Source organism: Hippoglossus hippoglossus, chromosome 21 (genome assembly GCF_009819705.1).
Source record: "Hippoglossus hippoglossus isolate fHipHip1 chromosome 21, fHipHip1.pri, whole genome shotgun sequence".
Taxonomy (NCBI): Eukaryota; Metazoa; Chordata; class Actinopteri; order Pleuronectiformes; family Pleuronectidae; genus Hippoglossus; species Hippoglossus hippoglossus.
The window spans coordinates 3,500,908-3,520,245 of record NC_047171.1 but is presented as its reverse complement, the minus strand read 5'-3'; the positions used below and the strand labels follow the sequence as shown (position 1 = coordinate 3,520,245).

General features: G+C 42.7%; 5 protein-coding genes across 8 annotated transcripts; 2 read left to right on the top strand and 3 right to left on the bottom strand.

The window, feature by feature from the left end:
• Positions 1 to 29: 29 nt before the first annotated feature.
• On the top strand, positions 30 to 4,028 carry ormdl1 (ORMDL sphingolipid biosynthesis regulator 1). 2 transcript variants are annotated; one of them, XM_034575048.1, is made up of 4 exons: positions 30 to 435; positions 1,805 to 1,984; positions 2,832 to 2,983; positions 3,283 to 4,028. In XM_034575048.1, the coding sequence occupies exons 2-4, from the start codon at positions 1,811 to 1,813 to the stop codon at positions 3,416 to 3,418; spliced, it is 462 nt and encodes a 153-aa protein (XP_034430939.1). In that variant the 5' UTR covers positions 30 to 435; positions 1,805 to 1,810; the 3' UTR covers positions 3,419 to 4,028. The 2 variants fall into 2 exon arrangements, with proteins under 2 accessions (XP_034430939.1, XP_034430940.1); XM_034575049.1 differs by lacking the exon at positions 30 to 435 and adding an exon at positions 506 to 523.
• Positions 4,029 to 4,569: 541 nt separating this feature from the next.
• adat3 (adenosine deaminase tRNA specific 3) lies at positions 4,570 to 8,446 on the bottom strand. Its single transcript, XM_034575043.1, has 2 exons — positions 8,349 to 8,446; positions 4,570 to 5,783 (listed from the first exon to the last, which is right to left on the bottom strand). Exon 2 carries the CDS (start codon positions 5,766 to 5,768, stop codon positions 4,713 to 4,715), a length of 1,056 nt encoding a protein of 351 aa, XP_034430934.1. The 5' UTR covers positions 5,769 to 5,783; positions 8,349 to 8,446; the 3' UTR covers positions 4,570 to 4,712.
• alkbh6 (alkB homolog 6) lies at positions 6,875 to 8,437 on the bottom strand. Of its 2 annotated transcripts, none has more exons than XM_034575045.1 (2): positions 8,349 to 8,437; positions 6,875 to 7,680 (listed from the first exon to the last, which is right to left on the bottom strand). In XM_034575045.1, the coding sequence occupies exon 2, from the start codon at positions 7,673 to 7,675 to the stop codon at positions 6,971 to 6,973; it is 705 nt and encodes a 234-aa protein (XP_034430936.1). In that variant the 5' UTR covers positions 7,676 to 7,680; positions 8,349 to 8,437; the 3' UTR covers positions 6,875 to 6,970. The 2 variants fall into 2 exon arrangements, with proteins under 2 accessions (XP_034430936.1, XP_034430937.1); XM_034575046.1 differs by having other exon boundaries at positions 6,875 to 7,677; positions 8,349 to 8,434.
• Positions 8,447 to 8,671: 225 nt separating the features above from the next.
• osgepl1 (O-sialoglycoprotein endopeptidase-like 1) lies at positions 8,672 to 11,808 on the top strand. 2 transcript variants are annotated; one of them, XM_034575041.1, is made up of 8 exons: positions 8,672 to 8,755; positions 8,829 to 9,044; positions 9,130 to 9,517; positions 9,605 to 9,809; positions 10,021 to 10,169; positions 10,756 to 10,886; positions 10,990 to 11,061; positions 11,153 to 11,808. In XM_034575041.1, exons 1-8 carry the CDS (start codon positions 8,739 to 8,741, stop codon positions 11,235 to 11,237), a joined length of 1,263 nt encoding a protein of 420 aa, XP_034430932.1. In that variant the 5' UTR covers positions 8,672 to 8,738; the 3' UTR covers positions 11,238 to 11,808. The 2 variants fall into 2 exon arrangements, with proteins under 2 accessions (XP_034430932.1, XP_034430933.1); XM_034575042.1 differs by having other exon boundaries at positions 8,695 to 8,713.
• Positions 11,809 to 12,429: 621 nt separating this feature from the next.
• Positions 12,430 to 17,042, bottom strand: fkbp7 (FKBP prolyl isomerase 7). The gene is made up of 4 exons (XM_034575047.1): positions 16,741 to 17,042; positions 16,184 to 16,335; positions 14,575 to 14,702; positions 12,430 to 13,256 (listed from the first exon to the last, which is right to left on the bottom strand). The coding sequence occupies exons 1-4, from the start codon at positions 16,953 to 16,955 to the stop codon at positions 13,095 to 13,097; spliced, it is 657 nt and encodes a 218-aa protein (XP_034430938.1). The 5' UTR covers positions 16,956 to 17,042; the 3' UTR covers positions 12,430 to 13,094.
• Between the last annotated feature and the right edge of the window lie 2,296 nt (positions 17,043 to 19,338).

Genomic DNA, 19,338 nt, shown 5'->3' with positions numbered 1-19,338 from the left:
CTTTAACCCTCTGATTGGCTGGCAGCGAAGCCGCGAGCGAGATTCCAACCCCGAGTGCAGACTAACAGGCGCAACGTTAATTTAGGCTAACCTACACGTGCATAGCTTTCGGGATGAGAACCATTTTTCCTGCCACAACAAAACCAAAACAAACCAAACCGCCATTATACACATGTTGTTACTCGCTCGGGCCCGCTTTTGAGAGGCCACGGGACTGAGCCTGTTGGTTTTTAAGCGAGGGAATCAAACCTCCCACCCCGGCGGCCGCCTCCCTTTGAACCCACGTCTACTTCCGCCGTGGTCAGTGAGCGACGTGCTGTCAGCGCCGGATCTGGACACATCAACAGGGGATCAACACTTTGTGTCCGTAGCCCCTGTCCTCCGTGAAGACACCCCCCCCCCACCCCCCTCCACCTCCACTGACCGCTGCTACCTGTGAGTCCGCTGCGTCTCTGTGGCTGCAGCGGGGTTTTTTTTATCTTGTTTACGCGTTTTTTTAAACCACACGTACGTTAAATTCAAGGTGTCTGACCCGCGTCATGATGCTGACAAACTTGGGAATACGGAGCAGGGTCGGGTTAGGGCTATGTGCTGGAAAAACGAAAGCATGTCTGAACGGACGTTTTCGTGTTTACACGCCTACTTATCGAGGCTCGTCAGGCACCGGTGGGGGGGGGCATTTTTATCTGTTTACGTTAAGTCAGACATGTGATCCGTTTGCTCGCGTGAACTTTGTGTGCGTTGTTGTTGGTGGTCCTGCAGTGACGTGAAGCTACGGATGTTATTCAGCAAATAGTCAGGGCCGAGGTCTCTTTATTTGTGTGCAACTTCCAGTTTAAATCGTGTCCGAGGTCCAGTTGCCTTGTTGTCAGCCGCAGCTCGCGTTGTGACGGTTGTCAGAGACGTTATGTAAACAACATGCATCTGTTACATCCGTGCATCGGCGTTGAACAACTGTCTATTAACTGAAATCAGCACCAAATGCATCAGATTGCCGCAATTTAACTCAGATCAGGAATTGTGCACAGCTCAAGGCTCATAATATTAAACCATGCAAACAGACTGACATTTTAATCTGCCCATTCCCACTGGTGCATTTACACGTTTTGCAACGATTACCAAAGTGCCAAAATGTTGGTAAATTAGTGAACTGCCACAGCTGAGAGGCCTTGTTTGTTGGTTTAAGTCTTCGTTCCTTCTCGCAATAACAGTTTTCCAGTGTCTTCATCCCAGTCTGGCAGCTGAACGTGGGCCACAGGGCAAAGTTCAACAGGATTGCACAATAACTTTTTTCCCTTGTTGTCACATTTAGACCTGCAGGGAGGGAAACGCGCTGCAGTGGTACATTGTGTTATTATGTCCTACTTTAAACAGAGGCTTATTATACAGAAAATTGCTAAAAAAGTACACAGGCCTGTTGCAGTTGCAGATACTGTATGTACAGTATTTATAGTGAGTAAAAGAGGGGATTCGTTTTGCTGACATTAAAACAGAAATCCAGTGCTTGTTTGGATTAGACATGTTAAACCCTCAGTCATTGCTCAAGGCCACAAATGATTAATAAGAACAGAACTAACGCCAAAGAAAAACTAGCAAAGTTTAAAGTATCAATCTCCAGATGCAGTAAAGTAAAATAGATGGCCTCCCCCACCTGAGCAGCTGAATATCAAGAGCTGACTTGTGACTTTTTAACATTATAACAGGGAACTAGTCTCAGTACATTAGAAAGAGTGAATTAACAAATCTAAATGTTCCAACAAGGTGAAATCCTGTTTTGTGAATGTTTGTATTTCGCTGTCCACAGACCAGAATGAATGTGGGTGTGGCACACAGTGAGGTGAACCCAAACACTCGGGTGATGAACAGTCGGGGGATCTGGCTGACCTATGCACTTGGTGTTGGAATACTTCACATTGTGCTCTTGAGCATACCCTTCTTCAGTGTGCCAGTGGTGTGGACTCTCACTAATGTCATTCACAACTTTGTAAGTAACACTTTCACACTGTCGCAGACTATTGTCAAACCGCTCATTTGATTTGAGGATGTCTTAGAAATCATTACCTATTTACCACAGTTAAAAGTAGCTTCCAGCTAAATATCAGATGGTGTTAGTTACCTTCCGTCTTGCCTGTGCTTGTGTGTGCTTGTTAAAATATGCTCTATTTTGGGGAGAGTCCTTGTGGCAGCCTGACACATGATCTATTATGATAATTGGTCCACTCCATATAAGGTCTCCAGACAAAACTGACCCTTCATTGTGACACGGCTGGCAGGCAAATAAAGAAACCCAGTCAGTGTGTGTGATATCATTGATGAGTGTGAGCTCTGAGCACTTTACAAGGATTGTGTATCACAGCCACTACGGAAGGCTATTAACAGAAACCAGTAAGGTCAACTGTAGCCTATTGTTGTCCTCACAATACAGCTGCAGTGTGCTGATTAGGACTTAGCCGTATGTCTGCATTTCAGTGTCATTACTTTTCCCTCTGTAATGCAGCTTTTCCATTTAAAGCTGAATTCCAGTGTTTTGACACAGAGGCACCAGGCCGGAGATTTGTTGTTATTGTTGAGATTTGTTTACATTCTGCAGTTCAGACAGTAAAAATGGAACGTTAGTTACTTGGAGAAGCAGGAAGTGAATTCAGTCTTTGGTTCAACAGCTCGATTAAATATTGGAATACAATGTGGAATTATTTAAAACCTGCTGCATTTTATAATAAAGTAATTATTTTCATGAAGGTTTTAATGGTGAAAAATGTGAAAACAGAAACTGGTCCTATTCCTCCCAAACTGTAACTGTGCCCTGTTGACGAGGATTTTTGTCTCTGCAGGGAATGTATGTGTTCATGCATGCGGTGAAAGGCACACCCTTTGAGACCCCAGACCAAGGAAAAGCAAGACTCCTTACACATTGGGAACAGCTTGACTACGGCGTGCAGTTCACTTCATCTAGAAAGTTCTTCACCATCTCCCCGATCATTCTGTACGTGCAAGATAAACTCTGATTCTGTCTTTCCACTTGTTAATCGTTTAAGCATCTGTTTAATCAAACCCAGAGTCTTATTTTTGCCACAAACTATTTCATCCTTAGCTCCAAAAAAACAAAACATGGATCATGACCAATTGTTTTGGAATAACTGTTAAACGTAAGAGGCTGAAGTTCATAGAATCCATGTGCAAGAAAATGTTGTGCTCACATTTGATCTTATTTGTCTTTTCTTGTATCAAGATGATTTAGTGGTTTATTGTTTTTAATGAATCCCTCTTTGTCTTCCTCTGCAGATACTTCCTGGCAAGTTTCTACACAAAGTATGACACAACACACTTCGTCATAAACACTGCCTCACTTTTGAGCGTCCTGATTCCCAAGCTGCCGCAGCTACACGGAGTAAGAATTTTCGGCATCAACAAGTATTAAGACATTGTAAATGCTGTGCCTCATAGGGACCACAGTTAATTCCTATGTGGTCTGTACCACCGATGTGTAAACCAAGTCGTACAGTTTGTGTAAATTCCACTGTTGTCATTAGGATTTTCTGTTTGTACATGAAATGTTTAAAAGAACAGGATTTTGTTTGTAGATGACAGGATGCAATATGCATTACTAACTTATGTGAATATTTAATGATGTATTTTTGGCCTGCTTAGACCTGGGCTGGCCCAGGCATCAGTCAGGCTTTTGCTTTAGTTCATATGTCTTTCTTTGCCTTCAATTCACACGATGTGAGTATAAGTTTGTTTCTACCCACAAAGATGTCCCTAATGTATTTTTCAAAGATGTTTACTTCTTGGGGGGTAGGAGCCTGTGGCTCGTTTATCGGTACACTCATTTTGTAATGGGCGTCAAACGTGTTCGTCCTGAGTGAAGAATGGAATCATACTCTTTCTTTGCATGAGTTCCTTGGTATGTGAATCATTTGTCACTTGTGACTCAATCAAAACAGGGTAACGTTTTCATTGTACAGTTTTTTTTTGTGTGAACGTTATGTCCCGTTTGTCAAAATAAAGGTCCTGTATGTGGAAATGAGGCAAATTATTGTTGTCAGATAAAGTGTTCAGTGAGTCAGGTCTGTGGTGTCCTGTGATAAACTGACTCTGACGTAGTGCATTAAGAAAGTATTCAGACCCCTTCACTTGTTATATTGCTTTCCAATGCTAAAATAAAATAATATATCCCAAATTTTTATTTTACTCATTAATCTGATAATGACAAAGACAAACTGAGCACTTGGAAAAGAGAGCTGGATAAGAGCCTCATCAGGCAGAGCTCCAATATGAGGAAATATTACAGTTGGTTTAGTTTCCAGATGAACTGTCACCACAGGGATCTGTTTTCATAAACCGTGCTGACATCATGTAGAATCCTGAGCAGGGGCGGAGAACCAAACTTTCACAGAAGCATCACCAACAATCCTGAATGTTTCCATATTTTCTGTGCAGGTGTTGTATCTCAAGTCAGGCTCCCGTGTCACTGATGTTCTCTTTATTCCTTCTAACTGAGCTTTTAAGTCACAGAACTTTAAGTTCACCCCCATGATGGAAAATCAGCATCATGTTGCAAACATTGTACTGGTTTATAACTTTCTACATGCTTTAAATACAACAGTCACCACAGGATTAAAAACTTTATTTAAAACAACTTCTTTTATAAAACATTGGATTGTTCCTCTGGTAACTGCAAATAAGAATGGAGCTATGGAGCGATGCATCAATCACCTATGTTCCTCTAAACTTGGCTTTTGGATGTGGTCGTCCAGCCTGTGAAGATCCTCACACTGCCGGCTCAAGACTCCTTTGTACACCTCAAATCGATGGTTCAGATCTTTCTGGGAGTGGATTTTGAATTTGGTCCCGAACGCCCCGTCAGCGGAGCCTGTCCCATAGAACACACGGCCAATCCGGGAGTGGACCAGCGCCATGGCACACATAACACAAGGTTCTCGGGTCACATAAAGGTCGTAGCCGGTGCAGATGTACGGCTGAGCGCTGGCCTTTGCATCAGCTTCATTTGGACATGTGTCTGAAGTTGGTGAGGAAAAACTGCAGGCAGGGTATTTGTCAAAAGAATAACATCCAGCACCCTGACTCCGAGCCACGAGGTCGATGCAGACCATGGCCGCGTGGTGGAGGGGATGGTCGCCTCGGCAGTCGTGGCCCACTGCGATGACCCTCTGCGTGGCTGGGTTAACCACTACGGCCCCAACTGCCTCCATCCCCATCTCCTTTCCAGCTCTGGCAGCAGCGACAGCAGACATCATGTACATGTGCATCGAAGCTTTTTGATGTGGGTTGAAGAGCTCTCCTCTCAGAGCCACGGTCACCTGCTTATCCTCGTGAAAGGAGGTGGGCCAGTGTTTGATCGCCAGTTCAAACTGAGGTCGGGTCAAGGGGGGACGTGAAGGGACCTTAACCACGAAAGGCTCACCTAATCCATCATGTCCAACTCCATCTGAGGGCAGCAGCGAGTCGATGCTCACCACCTTCATGTCTGGTGCATCACTAACGAGGCACACGAGGACTTCCAGAGGGTGGCGGCTGCCCTTCTCCTTGCAAGCCCGCACCCTCTTGATGTGCGGCAGGCCGTTCAGCGGGTGGAGGCTGTTCAGCTCCTTGACAAGTCGAGATGTCTCCTTCTTGTCGACAATGGGCGCAGCGAACGCCTCTATCAACTCCACGTCTTGTGACTGCTCATCTGACAGTACGGGGTAAGCGACCCAGGAGTCAGTGTCGCACGCCGACTCTCTCCGGCGTTTCGCTTGCGGCTCCATTGTGTTGGCGTCCTCCTGTGAAATATGATTTCACAGCAAAGTGAAACAAAGTTAGTGCGTTTGCAGGGCGAGGACATGATGACAAAGACTTTCTGTTGTGTTCCACCCAGCCCAAGGCAGAACTATATGATACAACTGCTTCAATCCAATACCTTTGCACTGTGGCTTTGAAGGTTTCTTATTTTTTAATAAAGATCTGGTGACTTTGTGGTCAAAAATCACTCAAAGCATGAAAAACACCAGTTGGAACTTCAAAGATAAAAGTGATCTTAAAGAAACTGTTTAATAAGTGACATAATGTACCACTGCTATCTGATACATGTTCTAGTCGTCTGCAGGACTTTTCTGTGTCACATGAAACAGCCGGGTTGCATTTGATGCATGAACATAAAACAAACACAAAGGGACACGAACATTTACTGTACAAAGCAGATCTTTATAGTAAAACCCAACTGATATGGAAAGTTCAAGGCAAATATAGATTAGGAAAAGAAAATTGATTTCTTGATAAATGTGATTTAACTGCACATAGTAGTTGAGTTGGTGGGGAGAGCACAAAACTAATGAGACAGATTTAAAGAAAGAATGATCAACAGAGGCGGAGATGTCCTGACTTCTAGTCCCTAATATGGGTCAAGTTTAAAAAAATACTGGATCCTACATTTCCCAAAGTGCAACTTGTGTTTCTTACTTTCTCAAACTTGACAAATCTGTCTCCTGAGCCAGTGATGATGATGATGATGATGATATGTACTGACCAGACACGTTTCACTGTGTAAGAATAAACCTGTCAGCGCTATCTGGTGGGCAAACTCCATATGACACTGTTTCTAAATGGACCTCAATCATATCTTTGTCCTTTCTGCACTGCAAACACAGCATCTGTGCAAAGCAAACATCGGCTCATAATATAAGATAGACTCGTTGAGCTCTTTTCCAAGAACATACACCAATTACAACCAGTATAATAATATTATATCTATTATATATCTATATACATGTATTATTGTAAGGAGCGGATTGATCAACAAAACCTGCCACCAGTTCTGACAACACCAAACATTTGGCACAGATATTTCACAAAGCGAGAGGGGCTCAAATATAAACATGCGTGACATAACTCAGAGAGCAGCCTGGATTATATGTCCATTGATGTAATGTTTCCACTATAACCACCTCACAGGTCCACACACAGTCTTTCATCATTTCCTTCCCAGTAGAAGCTTTGTCTTTATGACTTTGGGCACATGTCTCACAGTCAGTGACACTCTGGTGCCTCGTGTCAGCGTCTCCCCTGGCAGGGCACCGGCCGCCGACAGGTTCACCACCTTGTCCGTCAGCATATCCTGGACGCACGCCTGGATGCCGTGAAGCAGACGCTCGTACATGTCGTCCTGCAGGATCAGGAGGCTGCGCGGCTTCACCAGCAGGGAGAACAGGTACCGGTTCTCCTCCGTCTGCGGCGCCTCGCCCTCCAGGCTGCTGACGGGCCGGTAGAAGTCGAGGAGGGTGTGGGAGCCCAGGCTGATGGTGGTGACGGTGGGGTGGTACAGAGGGCCGTCTTCATGAGGCATAATCCCTTCTCCTTCTTTATACTCATTCACCAACACATGATTGGCCGTTTTCCCGCTGAACGCACCGAGAGAGGAGATTTTCTCACAGTACGTCTGGAGCCAGTCGGGAATCTTCTCCGGCAGCATTCCTTTGGGATGCGGCAACCCGCCCCAGTTCTGCAGCCTGCGGCCTGACAGCTGAGTCCACTTCGGCTTCGGAGACTTGTAGACTTGCTGCAGAAGCGAGGCCTCCTCTTCCTCTGATATGAAATCGGGGATGTAATGCACTGTGGGCAGAGCATCGAGTACGACAAACTGCTTCATCCCCTCCCCAAAACAAGCTGGGTGTTCCATGTCTCCTTTAGAAAAGTCAACATATAACATTCTGGTTAAAACCCAACTGAAGGAAGCCGGTGCCGGAGGTGACAGAGAATTAAATGCACCACAACCACGTCTGATAACTGCGGCAATAATTTAAATAAAATGTACAATATATGTAATGAACGACTTCATAATTAAAATCTGTATCTTATCAGACGCCGCAGTGCATTGTGGTCATAGCATTAGCAACTGTTAGCTTCCTCACAGCCTTCACATCCGCCCTGTGCCTACAACGCAACACAAACAGTCACGTGACACATTACAAGTTCACCGACACAGAGGAAATTAATTAACTATATTCAAGTGGAGGTGACGCACTTTCATAAAGTGTATTTATTTGGAAACGTTGCACAGAGAAAGTTTAACATGTTGTTTTTGTGGTGATTCTTCATGTCCCCGGTTCCTGATGAAGACTTTGAATCAAAGGAGCGATGCCACAGTGTTTTGCTGTTTTTTATTTATTAAACCTGATCTTGTATTATTGTGTTGACTTTATACAACACTGTCTGGTTCCCTCAAACGACAACACTTCGTCCCACAACTCACTCACAACACAAATCCTGAAACACAACGTTGTATCGTCTCAGACACAGAAACGTAAAGCAGATATAGTTTGATCATCAAGTTAAAACAAATGTTACTTTACCTTTGAGATGAGAGTAACACTGAAGAAAGTAATATGGTTCAGTCTCTAGGCCGATTCATCCTGTCGACGCCATGCTTATCTTGTGCACCGGACTAAAATGTCCCCTTAAACGAAGGCATCCAAAACCTGTTGGTTCCCATGTAGTTCTCTGAATTGATTTTAAAATTACAGGTATGTGTTTTTTAAAAGCGCATGTTTTCAGTTTAATTTTATGATGATGCTTTATCTTTTTTTAATCGGTGATCTTGTTTAGATGTTTGCTCTTAATCTGAGGTCACGGATTTGGCAGCTGCACGGAATTATTTACATGTGACGCAGCCGGACGTCAGAGGACTAACAAGTAACCGTGTTTCACATCCCCTCTGGTTTGTTGCTCTGAAACTCTGCGCCATGCTTCTGGATTATTGTTATTTTCCAGATTTAGTTTGCTCCTCGTAGTGTAGATTAGAGATCTGACTCATTCTCCTGATTCAACACCAGGTCCATGAGCATGTTCCCTGCTCGAGTGAGGGGTGCACAGAGGCTGCTGCAGTGCAGACACACAGTGGGGGGTCCTCCTTCACCTGGGAGGGCCTTCTCCTCCAGACTGGTGCTGGGCGTGGAGACGAGCTGTGACGACACTGGAGCGGCTGTGCTGGATGAGACGGGTGAAATCCTGGGAGAGTCTCTCCATTCACAGAAAGAAGTGCATCTGAGGTGGGTGTCGCAGCTGGACTCACGTCACACAGATGTTATTCAGGGGTTTGCTTTGATATGCTTGTCTCTCTCTGGAACGCTGCAGGGCCGGAGGCATCATCCCCACAGTGGCACAGCACCTCCACAGGGAAAACATAGAGCGTGTGGTCCAGGAGGCTCTGGAGAGAAGTGGAGTGCACCCGAGCCAGCTCGCGGCTGTGGCCACCACGGTGAAGCCGGGCCTGGCCCTGAGCCTGGGCATCGGCCTCGAGTTCAGTCAGAGGTTTGTGCGGCAACACAACAAACCGTTCATCCCCATCCACCACATGGAAGCCCACGCCCTGACCGTCAGGATGCTTCATCCCGTGGCCTTCCCCTTCCTGGTGCTGCTCGTCTCTGGTGGCCACTCACTTCTCGCCGTGGCCCGAGGGGTGGACGACTTTCTGCTTCTGGGTCACACTCTGGACGAAGCTCCAGGGGATATACTGGATAAAGTAACGCCGTCAAACTCACATCAGGCGTTTGTTACAGGGCTCAGTTTGTGATCACGAATGCAAACAGTTGTTTTTGTAAATTCACAGGTGGCGAGACGCTTGTCCCTCATCAAACACCCACAGTGCTCCACCCTTAGTGGAGGACAGGCCATCGAGCTTCTGGCAAAGAATGGGGACAGGAGGAGGTTCCGTTTCAGAACGCCCATGGGTCAAACTCACGACTGCTGCTTCTCTTTTGCTGGACTACGGAATCAAGTCACAATGACGATACTAAAAAAAGAGGCAGAGGAAGGTAGGAGGACAACTGACTGACCAACCTCATGAAACCAGTCAACAGCAACCATTCGAATGCCTTTTGTTACCACAGTGTAAGACCTGTGAATAGTTTACCTCCAGTTGTTAGAGTTTAATCAGCTTTTTTTTTATTAACACACCAGAAACATACAAACATGTAATTCAAGTTCCTGAGTAAAACCTTTGTAACTCCTCTTTCTTCCCTGTAGGAGTAGAGCAGGGGTCACTGCTGTCATGTGTGAATGACATTGCAGCAGCCACGCAGCACACTGTCGCCTCTCATCTCGCAAAGCGAACACATCGTGCCATCTTGTTCTGCAAGGCAAACTGCCTGCTGCCATCAAGCACTCCAACTTTGGTGAGTGTGTTATTCCTCTTCGTATTTAATGAAAATAAATTGATAAATCGATCAATCTGTTTTTAGTCTAAGGTTTTTATTTTACTTCAGTTCTCATCACGCTGTTTTTACATGAGCATCCTGTTTGCACAAGGATGGGAAAGGACAATAATAATTACTCTAGATTGCTTCTAACTTAAACAACATCTGTATAGCCTATATTCACTAATCACACTTTGCCTTCTCTGTCCTTAACCCTTGACTAAGGTGAGGAAAAACTACAAAAAATATTTTAACGGAACAAAACACAGAAACCTCCGAGAGAGTCACAAGTCAACAAGCCTGGTATTCAACAAAAGGGCTATAAATAGTCACTCAAATGTTCAAAATAATTCTCAACTATGTACTATTTCTCCCTGTATGAATAAAACTTAAAACATCAGTGCTCAGCCTTTAAAATAAAAAAGGAATTTGCATTTAGGACCCATTTTTTAAGAGGGAATAAACACAAGAGGTTTTGTTGATAGTAAGAACATTACAGAATAAGTTTAGACAACATTGAGCCCATTGTGGTGTGAGGCTTTCAGCAGTTACTCTTTCTTTCTAGGTGCTTTCTGGAGGAGTTGCAAGCAACCAGTATATCCGCAAGGCTTTGACCATCATCGCTGAGACGACAGGACTGCGCCTGCTCTGTCCTCCGGCCAAATTCTGCACCGACAACGGAGTGATGATTGCATGGTGTGTGTATCGTCAGGATCATCAGTGGAAGATTTAACTTTATGATCTGATTGAACGTGGGAGTTTGGCTCTTTTTTTATTGGTATTTTCTTTTTAAAACCAGGAACGGTGTTGAACGTCTGAGGGAAAGCAAAGGAATACTGCCTCCACATGTAGACGTCCGCTACGAGCCTAAGTAAGTCACTGAAGATTAAACACTGTTCTGGTCCGTTTTCATGTCACTGCTGATTAAAACGACACTGGCTCACATAAACGTTGGATTCCAGGGCGCCGCTGGGTGTCGATATGTCAGCGGAGGTGAAGGCAGCGGGAATCAAGTTGCCATCAGTCAAACTCAAGATCCTCAACTGACAACACTGTTGTTTTTGTCCTGGACAAACAATACGTTTGTAACACCTGGATTTTCCCCCAGTTCAAAGTATATACTGTGTATATTTTGTATATGTATACAGCACGCAGATATTTATTAATAAATGTGTTGTTGTACATCTCAGTTCTTAAAATCAAATTCATCAAAGTTCATCTTTTGTGGTTTCATTTATTGTGTTTTAAACGACACATCCTCCAACTGTGCAGAGCTGACTGGCTCCCTGTCTATGAGCCACTCCCTCGCATATTAAATCCATTTAGAATTCTTCCTAAAACATAAAAAATCTATTTCATTTTTGTCTTTTTTGAAAAGCTTCCACAGACCCTGTCCTCATTAACATTACCTCTTCTATCATCGGTCAGTCATGCAACAACAGAGACATTCAGATATTGCACATTGTGGCTTAATCCTCAGCTCAGAGTAAAATCACAAAAGTCTTACACTGAAAAGTTTAAAAACAAATCTGGAGCTTTAGGCACATGAGGACTCATCTATGAAAAATTGTTTCTCATGGTCATGGTCTAGTCATCAGATGTTGTAGATCATGTGGAGTTTCTGAGTCAGCATGACTGTACTGCAGCTGAATATAGGCTCCACCGTCTGAATGTGTTTTAACAGCATTTGAGTAAAAATGAGCTCATGCTGAAATGGTCCTTAAACAAAGTGGAACAAGACTTTTAATCAGACTATGAGGCAACAATCCTCGATCTATAAACTTCTTCTCTACATATTAAATGAAATGTGATTGTGTTAAAAACCTCATAATTAATTAATAGCTTAATTAATAACTCTCCAGCTTTCACTGCTACACTTTTTTAGATATCGATGTACAATAATGCCAAATATTCACTTTCCCGCTTTACTGGATTCAAAGGGAAGTTTTGCTCTTTATTTACCTGTTGCCATGGTGATTCGCAGATCAGAGCCTCAAGGATGACGTGCTTTTTTAAAAATGCAGAGTGAACATGATCAGCAACAGGAGGAACAGAAAACCTGGTTTCATCAGGGTCCATAGGATCAAACCCCGGAGCAGAACACGATCAAAACACTTCACATCAACAATCGTTTGTTTAACAAGGTCTGTCCTCTCGTGTCAGCTTGGTGTTAAATACAGAAAGCACATTTCTGGATGGTTTCAACCAAGGAGGAAAATCTGAATTACACGGGACATACTGTAGTTTTCCACACATTTATACAAACCACAACATTTAACCATGTGCCTTTTTATCATCCATTATATTGAAATCTCAGCCACATTTCCTTTAATTTACATTTGTTTATACTGGGCATACTGGTGCAGCGCTGCAGGTTCGAGGGCAGAAAATCCACAGGAAGAAGAGCTGTTGTTGGTTCCTGTATCGACATGAACCATCATCTCAGATTCTCACATGACATGTTCCGTTGTTACAACATTAATTTACAGCATTGTGCAATGTTGTGGTTTGTCCACTGTGCTGTACATTGAAGGAAAAAGGACATAACTTGAAGAATAAAACTGACATTTAGTGATGTTAGTTATTAGTCCTTAGTTATTTTGAGTGACGTCAATACTTTGAATCCTGTCTGCTTTTAAAGGGAAAATCAACTATGAAACTGTGAGATTAAAAAACAGTTAAAAGGGGATTCCACAGAATTTTCTATAGAAGAGAAAGAGATTCACTTCTGCAGAATTCAAACCACTAAGAAGAAGATGGGACGAGGCCCAGTGAGGTGTGTAGACCAAAAAAACACCTGAAACCTTCAGTGTAAGATTCGTCCTTCACCTTTTCATGTTTAACTAAATGTCTGATTGACCAAAGTTACATAAACAGCAATGACAGGATCAACTATTTCTGAGACTAGAGCTCGTCATGTTTATAGATATTATACTCCTTGGCACTGATCAGCCCGTCTTTGTCCTGGTCGCTCTTCTTGAATATGTCGGCCATGATCTTCTCATAGAAATCCTCGTCGCGTGGCTTCCCTCCTTTTTCATACGACAGTTTCAAATATTCTTTCACCTGATGATAGAGGAAATCTTTATCAGTCACAAATACAGAATAAATAACAGACACACGTACTTTTGCAACACTCGTCCTCTATAATATGTTGTGATCTCCTGGTTACATATCACAGAGGTAAGAAATAATACTGTGGTGTTGATAGCAGGTTGTTCACCTCTGTACCACCTGAGCCATCAACCATCCAGATAACATGACCATGAACTTTTAGGCAACAACATTATTTTTGTTTGATAACTATTATTACATAAATATCTCCTGATTATTGTCCTTCATATGGTCAATAAAAACCTGAATTAGGTTAATAAATGAATGATTTATAGCCTAATTACTTTCTTGTATAATGTTTACATCCAGTGTGGCCTTTAATCTTTATGAGGAAAAGTAAGGTGAAAGTAGGTGAGTTTACTTTGGGTTGTTTTTGTTAATCCTTTATATCTGGATAGCCTGTTATTAAATAGTTATACAAAAAAGTAGTATAGGTTATCAGTTTCTTCTGTGGCACTTAATTAAAATGAATCCACACATTGATAGAAAACACATATGTTTGTCTCAAGCTTGTTATTACCTCCTTTCCAAGGCCTCAGAACTCCAGGATCATTGTTGGTTTGTGCTAATTTAATTGAACATTTGACATCATAAAGGTAGAAATGAAAAAACAACTTATTTACTTCCTTTTCAGGAAGATAAGAATAATACAACTCTGGCGTCTGCATGATATGAATCTAAAGCTTGGAGGGAGTTGGCTTTATCTTCACTCAGCAGATGTCAACCAGGCTGAAACAGCTGATGTGGGTCTCTCCATTTAAAGGAACACTATAACCTCTGTTCCACTGGTCAAAAACCCCCACAAACACCCACTAACATCTGGATTTTGTCCGCAATGGGAATTGACACAATCGGTATTCTCTACTGGGTCAAATGTCCAAAAGACTGAGTGGCTGTGCCGTCCCACTAACTGAACTCCTCACAGGAGATCGTACCCGCTCACCAAAGTAACATAGAGCAAGAACAGACTTTCAGGGGGAGGAGTGTGAATGAAGGCAGCACCATCCTCCCAACTCCAAGTCAGTGAATAATTTTAAAAGTTACAATATTATGATGAAAAAGTTGCATAATGTTGCTTTGAGTGCCATTAGAGTGGTTTTGATCTGCTCGGCCATCCTGACAAGTGTCAACATCTAACTTTAAGGCATTTTATTTCATTTTTGTGTTTGACTTAAATGTTACACAGTCAAACCACAGAGCAACAGTTACTGGGGCCGTTAATATTGTCCCAAATAAGACCCTTTTTTCATATTTTCTAAATTTTAGTTACCTCAGCCTTTGTGAGACTTTTGTCGCTATCGTGGTCCATCTCTCCAAAAGCTTCCATACTACGTGGTCCCCTGGACACTGAGTAGACCTCCACCTCAAAGACCACTGTAGCGTTGGGGGGCACTGGATCTATTTCAGCATGAGGGATTAAAAACAGAACGTTAACATTGTAAAAGACTGCATGTCCTTATAAAACTATAATCATGACTTACAACTTAAACCTATATTTTATCATTCTCTACCTTGTGAAGTTCATTTGACTGCATTTTTGGAAGATCAGTTTTTATTTTCAGACTTTGTGATCAACTTGTGAAACATATGGTTTCAAGCGCAAGATTCTACAAAGCATTAAGTTCTGTAAGTGATTTGAAACGTTACCTTTGTAACAAGAACCAGAAACTGTATATAAACTGGTGCTTGGGAAACAGAAGCATTTCCTTGACAGACAAAGAGAAACTTGAAACACAGAGTCCCAGGATAGGTACGTTCACAATCAGATCATATCACAGCGCATCTACAAACATCTACAGGTTTGTAGGAAATAGCAGGTTAAGGTATAAAAAACAGTTAGCTGTTAGTTTTCTGAAAGCACACATGCAAGAGAGAAATGACGCGGAGACCTTCAAACCTTAGAGCATGCTTACAGTTCATGCCAGGGACGGCTGAGGAGCAAGAGGTGTGATGCTCTTTCAATTAAAGTGCTGAAAGAAACAAACAGGACAGCATGACGGTGGCTCTTCTAGCAGATAAACAGGATTTAAAACTGTATTAGTAGGATTCATATAACTTAATAATACTGCTGCACATTTCTGATGGTTTTCTATGTTCCCAGTGGCCATGGACACATTCATTTCACTGAGGCATCAAAAGCTATACTTCTGGAGGTTGTAACATACTTAAAACATGTGATGCATCACACAGAACATTTGTACTAGAAACCTTTTAGGTACAGCGTGTATATAAACCTCATGCACACAATGGATTCTTCTACAATTGTGGCAGCTGCTGTCTGGTGTTTGCATCAATTGAAGATAAGCAGCTAAATCAGACAGTAAAAGCCGGGACTGTAACATCAGCTGCATATTTAAACTCATCTACTGCCAAGATATCTTCCACAAAAACGTCAAGAATTACATTCTCCGCAGCTCAGTGCAGTGTTCAGTGTCCTGGTTTTACAAAGGATTGGGAGATGGCACTCTGATTGGCTTATTACATGTTACACCCAGAACACACCTATGATTAATTTAGAGACTATAAGTACAACCCTCTTGAACCATGTGCCTGGCTCTCAAAAGCTGCTTTGGACGCTTCCTCAACTTAATTCAAATAAAGCCTGGAGTGTTAGATGAAAAGATAGCTTCGAGATGCATTGTGGGAAATGTAGGATCCAGTGTTTTTGTAACTTGATATGATATTTTGGCATTTGGCATCAAACCTGTTTTGTGCAAGTCACTAAATTGAACCAAGCTGAGAATGATGGCCGCCCCATAACCTGATATATATGCACTTGCTTGAATGGGTCGGGTTAATCTGTCCTATGTTCATGAAAAACCTAAAACCACTTTACGGCGTAAGAGACAAAGTGTGGGGACATTACTACATCTACTTACCTTTGCCCTTCTCTCCAAATGCCAGGGCAGGGGGGACCGTTATCTTTCGTTTCTCTCCAGGACACATATCCATCATCCCGATATCAAGGCCCTTGATGACTTGTCCGATGCCCAACACGAACCACTGAGGGTGGCCAGATTTGTCTGATCGACTGAGACAGAAACAATGCAACAACAAAAAAAAGAAAGACACAACATCCAACCAGTGAGTCAGTTTATATATCACAAGGATTTATGTGAATGAACCTGAGCTGGGATGGACAGATCCTCATCATGGATACTCATGGATCATAGATACTCGGGAGGGTTAAAGTAGGCCCATAAGTACAAAAAGTACAACCCCCCCACCAAACCCACCTATATAATAATAAACTTAATATATGTGACACAGAAAAAAAGCTTTTACAAAAGATAATTTAGACCAGGCACTGGGAATACAAATTACAAGGATCTGTGTCAACTTGTTTTCAGGTAAACTCTCAAATCAAATCAAACTGTTTAACAAAGTTAAACCCCATCAGCTGCAGCCAAGTTGTGTCTGTGGCCCATCCACCGACCTGCAGTAGAACTGGGACCCATTTTCCTCGAGGAATCCGTCGTAGTGCACGTTGACCAGGTCTCCTCTCTTACTCCTCTGCGTGCACGTCTCCGGCCTGAACACGACCTCGGTCTTCACCTCAGCGTCCAGCTCAGCGGCCGAGGCCCGGACACACCAGGGGCCGAGCTGCGAGGACGCGAGGAGGCACAGGGTGCAGGTCAACACGCTCCACATCGTGCTGCGGTGCTTTCGTGGCAACTTCTCGTTCTTCTCCCACTGTGGAGACGTGGAGAGCTGCTGCAGGAAGGAGGAGGAGATCTGCTGCCCCCGAGTTTAGTCTGTCAGGCGCCTCTGCTGCCTGGTTCACACACATCCCGCCCAGATGATGGGAGGGTCCTGATCCTGAACCCTGTTTTTATCAAGAGAGGCGCGTTGAAGGGCTCGGGGGTGATTATATGTTATAACGCATAATATATAATATTGATTTAATACATGGTTGGGTAAGCGACATGAGGCTAAACCCTGCCTGACAGACTACACGAGGGGCTTAGAGCACCGCTAACAATAATACTTCCAGCAACTTTTTGGACTTAATGGAAGAAGGGTGGGCGTGGATCATACATGTAATATAGTGTAATAGTGTCATCATTAAATGAGAGGAATACACATGTTTGAGAGAAACAGCTGAAAGTGTCGACACTGCTGCATCACAGCAAAGTTTCATTTAGTTTCTTTTCAGTTTCCCAGTTTTTTTATTTTCAAATTTCAATTAAGGTCAAGGTCAGACTTTTAAGTCACATGTACAAGTGACAACAAAATACATGAGAATGAAACTATTTAGATCAGTATCAGCGATAGGCAGACAAACAGCCTGATGAAGTGGCAGCAACACAACAGTAATAATCGACTTTATCATGATCATAGTCAATATAACGATTACTGGCGATAAGAGAATAACTCGTCTGGTACAGGGTTTTCATTCACAGACACTCGCTTTTTCTTCAAATTTTTTTCTTATGACTTTATTTATTAACGGCTCTTGGGACGTGAAGAGCATTATAACACAAAAAGTGTTTTAGAAACAACGGACCAACCCTATCTTGACCTGGGGGTTTTGCTACGTTAGCCAAGTAATGAGAACTCAACATGCTGCATCTGCATATCTGGGGTATCAATTAAGTTTGTTGACCTTTGTTTTGCTGTTTCGGTTTCAGAATTATTCCTATTCACATGATGAACAGTGTTTTTGAAAGTGTCAGCGTTTGTGTCACTGGTTCACACCCTTATAGCCTGAGATACGTATGTATGTTATCAGTTGCAGCTTTGGGTGGACGTGAGTATAATAAAGATATCAGAAACACACAAATGACTGTTTTGACACACATGGAAAACAGAAAGTGAAAGACACTGTATTTTAAGCTTTAATACTGCTTACTGAAATTAAAACCTGGTGTTAAGTGACTGATCCACAACTATATTTAAATGACAGATACGTTTATGACACCGACAGTGCGAAGGCCCTTTTGCTTTTTGTTTGATTATTCAGGAAAATTTATCTTATTTTTGACGGCTTGAACCTACTCAAAAACTCACCAAACTTTGCCGGCAATTCAGGCCTGATGAAAATTCAAGTATTCTGGAGTAATTCGAAAATGGGCGTCCCCTACAAACGCAGCAATTCCGTCTGGTTTAACCGATCTTCACGAAATTAGGTACACACACATATCATGACCGGACTGAAAAAAATTCTCCGGCACCAACAGGAAGTCGGCCATTTCGGATTTTGTTTTACACGTTTTAACAAACCAACTTGAACTAGGGTTAAGTATTGTAACTATCCCTAACCCTCCAAGAGCTTTCATCAGATCAACTTCAAATTCAGTGAGTGTCCTCTTGACTCCCTGGAGATTAAAACTAATGACAGTAACTAGTGATATAAAAAATGTTTTTATTCAAAGAGTAACAAGGGGAAAAATCCAAATAAGGATTAATTGTGGAATACCTGAAATACTGAATAATGAAATTCACTCAGTGCAAAGATATAGAAATTAAAAACAACACTTTTGACCCATGTTGTGTATCAAAAGGGTTAAGCTGAAAGAATTGTGACTTACTATTTAACTCCACCCAAGCTTTATGAAAGAACACTTCAAAAGATTCATTAAGCAAATAATTCCTTGTTGTCGGTTTTCTTTCATGTCACCGTGTCAGTGGTCATAGATTCCTTTGATTTCTTAGATTGTTGCAAAAGGGCAAATATTGATATGATCTGAAGAGAAACCAGAATGTTTTTGACCTGAACAGATCTATAAGTAGTGATAGTTATAGGATATAAAAGGAAGTAAGCCTCGTTTTCCAACTTGAATTTGATTTACATTAAACTTTGGTCTGATACAGTGTGTGTCATTGTATCCAGGCTGTCTGATAAAGCCTGTCAAAAAAAACAACACACACACACACACACACACACACACACACACACACACACGCACGCACACAACCACAAGGAACAGATTGACGGGAACACGCACGAGAGCTCTTACGTCATCTTCAAAGACCCGCCTCAGCTCCTCTCCGCCAATGAGAGCGGCAGGGGGCGTGAGCGCGAGTCTATTTA